Below are 6,115 nucleotides of genomic sequence, written 5' to 3' on the forward strand. Positions count from 1 at the left end.
TAATTAGTACATTTTATAATTTGATATCAACAGGCAGTATGTTATTTTGAAAACATATCATTATATTTACTACTGATATCTGCCCTTTATCACACTTAAATATTTGTTGTTACTTTAATTTATATTATTTAATACGGCTTGATAACGCTTGATAACTCTTAAAAGATGTAGTTACACCCGTCCGCCTGAGGGGGCAGCACCGTCTCACCGCTGCGTCTCTTCTGCGCTGTCTGAATATCAGCAGCCGAAGAAGAAGATCTCCGTGCCGTGTTTCTAACTAAAGCTTCTCTTCACTTTCGTCTGAGAGCCGTTAGAAACCTGCTCTGATCCACAGGTCGCAGTCAACATGGTGAGGACTAAAGCTGACAGTGTTCCCGCAGCCTACAGGAAAGGTACAGTGCAAAACTTATAACATTTACTACATATAAACATTAAAAAGTGTGATTTTCAGCGCGAGTGTCACTTCTTTCTCATGTAGTTTGGCGGGATGGAAGCGCGCCAAACGAACAATTCAAAACAAACAGAGAAATGTGAACCGTTTACACAAAATAATGACTTAGCCTTCACCTATAATTGACTAATTATTACATAACAAACATTTTAACATGTCAGGGTAGTAATATAGAGCGGGTTTATACTCCATAACACCAGCCTCCCGCCATAAGGGTGGCTTGTTTCCTCCTAAAATAGACAATTTAAACGATAATAAACAACCAAAAACAACAGAATCCTCTTTGTATTGTAATTGTTGTTCTTTCTGCGCGGATGACATGTTTCTGAATCTTTTCTACAAGTTAGTTTTTCTCTTTTGATAAAACTGGCGCCAGTTTTTAGCGCCGTAGCTTTGTGACGTCACACCAAACCCCTTTTAAGAAAGTACATAATCTAAAACCTTTTTGATTATTGCCGCCGACAGATCTGCGACTTTACTTTTTTAACAACGTGTGTCAAACCCATGGGGTGTTGTTGTACATTCGGCAGACAGTTCACCCCACGTTTAGCTGTTTTAGTGGATGGAAATGCACTTTAAAAAACTTGGCTCATGTATCAGTGCGTGTTAAGATCCATTTTAATTATCCAGTTAAATGGGTCAATAAATGCATGAAGACTGGTTTGTGGATGGTGCTCATTTCCACACCGCAACTTCTTACACATGCCTTCCTAAAAGATTATTTTAAATGTGAATTATTTGAACTTTCACGTTCAAAATCTGCGTATGCTTTACTTTGATATCCCTCCTCCACCTCCTTTTTATATTTGTGCTTTTTGTTCATTAGAATCACTTTCTGGCACTTAAATCCAAACTCCTCTGCTTTTTTTTCTATTACCTTTGCACAACCCACTTCTTCCACATGTTTGTATTATAAATCCTCATCATTGTTGTGTTTTAATTGTTGTTTACAGCTGTTGCAGCGGCTGCACCCCGGAAGTCTTTTGGAGCGAGTTCTGCAAACCAGTCGTCGAGCAACGGCCAGGCGGGGACCCCCGGTCCGACCTGACACACACACACACACGCACGATATATGACTAACTTACGATAGGATAAGACTTTTTAATGGTCAGATCACATAACATCATCAGACAAACATCAAGACACATGAGAAACAAACATTGAACATCACATCAGGATCAGTGAGAGATGCTCTAAGAGCCTTCAGCGTGCATCTGATCTGTAGCTCTGTGTTACTGAGAGGACTGGAGCACAAAGGATGCTTCAGGCTGACTTTATTGATCTCCATTAGATGATAGCAGTTCATATTCTCTGTCAGAGCATGCTTCGGGTCCCAGATGAATATATATAAATGAATACGAGCTCCACCTTTACCAGCTGTCTCAGGGGACGTAGTTCTGACTCTGTGCTTTCTGTCTCTCAGCTAAGGGTAAGTATGCCGGAGGAAACCTTGTGTGTCCTCGCCCCACTCCGGACTGGCAGAAGGGGATCGGAGATTTCTTCGGCGGACCCCCGAGGAAGCCGGAAGAGGAGAAGAACCTGAAGCCGGAGAAGGAGAACCTGAAGCCGGAGAAGGAGAACCTGAAGCCGGTGGAGGTGGAGGACGGAGAGGAGGCCGGCGGCAGCGGGGTGCCCAAGGCCAGCAGGAAGTACGTGCATCCCATAATACTCTGTCCCTGAGGCTGCTCTGTCTACGCACGTGTTGGCAGATAGCATATCAAACATGGCAGAAAGAGAGTCTTCTCTTTCCATCCAATCATATCTTTTTTTGTAAAACTGAAACAAAAGGACAACTACGATGTTTTTACAATTTGCTTCAAGACACAAACACATCTTAACTAATCTCACGACTCATCTCACTCCACTGAAACTTTAAATGGCTACGACAGTTTGCTATTTATTTCAGATGTGAAGTCAGATTCTACACAGAGAGAAATGCAATAAACTCACAGACATCAGAACATACCAGCCGTTCATGGCTGTCATCGCCACGAACGACCATAAGGTGGCGCCAAAAACAGACCGTGTGCCATGGCCATACCATAATACTCTTTTGTCAGATCAACTGCATATTTTCTACTTTTTAATGTTGCTTTAATTCTATTTTGAGATGTTTAAATTCTAGTATTGTTTATTTCTACTCTTGTCTTGTTATGATGCTGCAACACAGACATTTCCAAATTTGGGATCAATAAAGAAGTACTTATCAAAACAAGGACAGATATAAAGACACGATGCAGAGACGCGGGATCGAGACCCTCTAATCCTCTATGTCAGAGAGTTGTAACCCCCCCAGGCTCCTTCACTCAGGAGTCGATAGAGACAGAGACTCGGGAGGCTTTTCTATCTGTGATTATGTTCAGGGGCGCCGCTTGCGAAAAGGCAAGGCAAGCAACCGCTTGGGGCCGCGGACCAGCAGGGGGCCCCCAAAGAAGGTCCACAGCAACGACAACATGGAACACCCTTTAATTTACTGCAACGACATGTCGGCTGTGCGTGGGGATGAAAGCTGGTGTTTGCCTCTGGCCCCCGGTGAATGTTTGCCTGGGGCCCCCGGTGAGTGTTTGCCTGGGGCCCCCGGTGAATGTTTGCCTATGGCCCCCGGTGAATGTTTGCCTGGGGCCCCCGGTGAATGTTTGCCTATGGCCCCCGGTGAATGTTTGCCTGGGGCCCTCACACACTCTAGAATCGCCACTGATTATGTAAATGTGTTCCAGTGTTGTGACGTCTCTGCTCTACGGGCGTGTTCTTCATCCTCTTGTTTTAATGCACAGTTTGAAGACGTTGAAACATCTGAAACACGGGGTGACGCTCGGCAGAAGCACTTCCTCACATCACGCCGACATACGTTTGAGAAAGAAAACTTCAAATAAGTTGCCGTGAAAAATGCCAAATATCTGAATCTTAGTTTGAGGAGAGGAGACCCTTTCTCATTTCTCTAATTCCCCTCCTCGTTTCTTAGTCCCGCCCATGCGAGCGGAGGAGTCGAGGAGGGGAACCGAGCAGGGGAGAGGAGTCGAGGAGGGGAACCGAGCAGGGGAGAGGAGTCGAGGAGGGGAGCAGAGGGGAGAGGAGTCAAGGAGGGGAAGCAGAGGGCGGTTAGAGAAATGAGAAAGGGCCACGGTCTCTTTTTGGGGGCTTTTCACCATAGTGTTAGAGCGTGCTGCCGTTTGGACGGACCCCCTCCAGAATAACCCTTTCTTTACGTTGTGCTTCCTGTTCAGGTCCCGGCCGCTTCCCGCTGACGAGGAGGAAGATTGAAGACGATTAATGAATGAAGTTCTTTCCTGCTGTTCCTTGGCGTGTTCGATGTACATCTGTATATAATTTCCTCACGAATTCACTTTGTATAGTTCATTAAACTCTTTTTTAAAACGACTTTTTCTTCTGTGGTGTTTTTAACAACTAAAGTAGTTGTTTTTATCTGATCTATAAACTGAAACATAGTTTTTATTTGTACATGTCACTTGTTAGACGCTTTTATCCAAAGCGACGTACATACTCAATACTGTGGATAATCCCCACAGGAGCAACTTGGGGTGAAGTGTCTCAGGGACACAACGGCATGCTGACTGCTGTGGGGTTTGAACCTAACCACTGCGCCACACGCCTCCTTATTGAACATTGAGTTAAAACTATAGGCTAAATAAAATATAATTATTTATTAGCATGACTAATAAAGTATTGCCAAAGCAGGAAACAAATTATTCATACATTGTAATAAAAAAAGTAAACTTGTTTTCTAAGCAGTCTTACTTTCGCTCCGGTGGGGGGGTCATGCTCTTGGTATTTATACGATCTTTGGCGCGGACAGACAGCTTTTGGTTAAAAGTATTTGTATTAATTTAAAATGTATTTATATCCACTGCCTTAAATAACAAATTAGATGCTCATATTAAATAAATACATTATTTGATATTGTACTATATAACATTTGAGATGCATTTCACATATAAATAAAATCGAAAGATATTCGTCTTTCTAATATTTATGTATTAGCAGGACAATGACAGCATTGCCAAATCAGTGTAAACATAATGACACTAACAACGTGCATATGTGTGAAGACGTTTAGAAAAATAATGTGTTGTAAAAAAAAGCAGAAAAATATAGTTTTCTTATATGCAATGTCTCCAGAGAGGGGGGGGGCATTCTCTTGTTATTTATACGATCTTTGTGTAATGACAGCAGATACGCTGAGAAGCTGAAGAAACCCGATAGCTCGATCAATATTCCGATGTATTTGTTAGGATATCATCACTTCTGAATCAATAACTTTCACCGAGGCCACTTTTAAAGCCTCTTAGACATGTTTAAGGGTTACGAAACTTTACATGAAGCAGCTAACTGCCGCTAAACAGCTTTTATCCGTTAGCACCGCCTCATCAGGAGGTCCAAACGGTCTTGCGGAAGATCGCACGGTCAAAGCTAAAGTAACTGTTCGAGCAGTCAGAAAAACAGATCCTACCGTGTGGATTAAGTTTAAAGGTGGGGTAGGTAATTTTGGAGAAACCAGGGGCATATACTAAGAATCAGGATTTTCGTTTAGCAAGCTAACTTCAGGGATTTCCGGTCCTACGAAGCTGGTTCACTTTTTAGCGGGCTAGATAACTGATGCTGAGCGGCTAGCCTGCTCCGGAGCAGGATAGGTTCCAGGATGAGAGATCAACTCAGTGAAAGCACCGCCTGCTGACCAATCAGAGCTCAGTGTGCGGAGGAAAAAATACAGTTTAAACTGCCGTTGCAGGAAAGACGGCCGGCCAAAATCACCGACAGTGTGAATGTGAAAATGAATTGAATATCACCTCCCATCTTCAGAGCAATCTGACTATTATAGCATTAGCTTTAAGAAAGCTTACAAGAGAGCATCATATCGTATCATATATCTCCTTATCTGAGTCAGCTGAGCCGTATCTGGCCGTGCAACACTCACAGTGTCACATACTGTATGCAGAAGGATTATTTGAAGCAACACATTAAGTTGAGGAAACACTCGAGTCAAATGTAATGAAAGTCAGATCGTGTCTTAGACGGGGCAGTGATATCATAAACCTGTTCATGTACGCATTCAAACACTTGTTCTGTTACCAGCTGTATTCACCTTGCAGGTGCAGCTATGTTGCTTTGATCCTGGATAAGGTGTTTAAGTCATGGATGTTTAAAGTTTAACTTCTTCATATCTGACTAATATTATAGTTGACTTTTCATTCAGGAAGTATGAGTATAAGATTAACTTTTCTCGGGTCCCGTGACCGTCTCGGTTAATTCCGCCTGAGAGGCCCGTGTTTACCTGTTGTCATAAGTCATCTTGTATCTGAAGGTTAAACAGCTTCCCTGTGTAGCTGCAGTCTCAATTATGAAGTTTAATCGCGTTTAAAGACGTTATATTCCGTCAGAAGGAAATATGTCGGACAGTGGCAAGTTCCAATGGACGGTGGTCGTCCTGACGTGCCAACATAAAGACAGCGTCTACGCCTTTCAGAGAGGTGAGAATAATCTTGCTCTGTATATACTTTTGGTGTCTTCCGCTCTGTATATACTCGTTGAGTGGTGTCCTCCGTCCAGAGGTGAGAATCATCTTGCTCTGTATATATACTCTTTGAGTGGTGTCCTCCCTCCAGAGAGGTGAGAATCATCTTGCTCTGTATATACTCTTTGAGTGCT

The 6,115-nt window shown here is 43.0% G+C and overlaps 2 protein-coding genes across 2 annotated transcripts in view; both read left to right on the forward strand.

Annotated features, from left to right (window-relative positions):
• Positions 1-232: 232 nt before the first annotated feature.
• pclaf (PCNA clamp associated factor) lies at positions 233-3,829 on the forward strand. Its single transcript, XM_079684020.1, has 4 exons — positions 233-392; positions 1,405-1,488; positions 1,875-2,100; positions 3,676-3,829. Exons 1-4 carry the CDS (start codon positions 347-349, stop codon positions 3,710-3,712), a joined length of 393 nt encoding a protein of 130 aa, XP_079540146.1. The 5' UTR covers positions 233-346; the 3' UTR covers positions 3,713-3,829.
• An 804-nt stretch (positions 3,830-4,633) lies between these two features.
• Positions 4,634-6,115, forward strand: part of fcsk (fucose kinase) — a gene marked incomplete at its 3' end in the record, with an annotated part of 8,774 nt that continues 7,292 nt past the window's right edge. The window contains 1 exon segment of the mRNA XM_079684540.1: positions 4,634-5,937. Coding sequence (XP_079540666.1) covers positions 5,856-5,937 — 82 coding nt within the window. The 5' untranslated portion in view covers positions 4,634-5,855.

This window comes from Notothenia rossii, assembly GCF_949606895.1.
Source record: "Notothenia rossii genome assembly, chromosome: 5".
NCBI classification, from domain to species: Eukaryota; Metazoa; Chordata; class Actinopteri; order Perciformes; family Nototheniidae; genus Notothenia; species Notothenia rossii.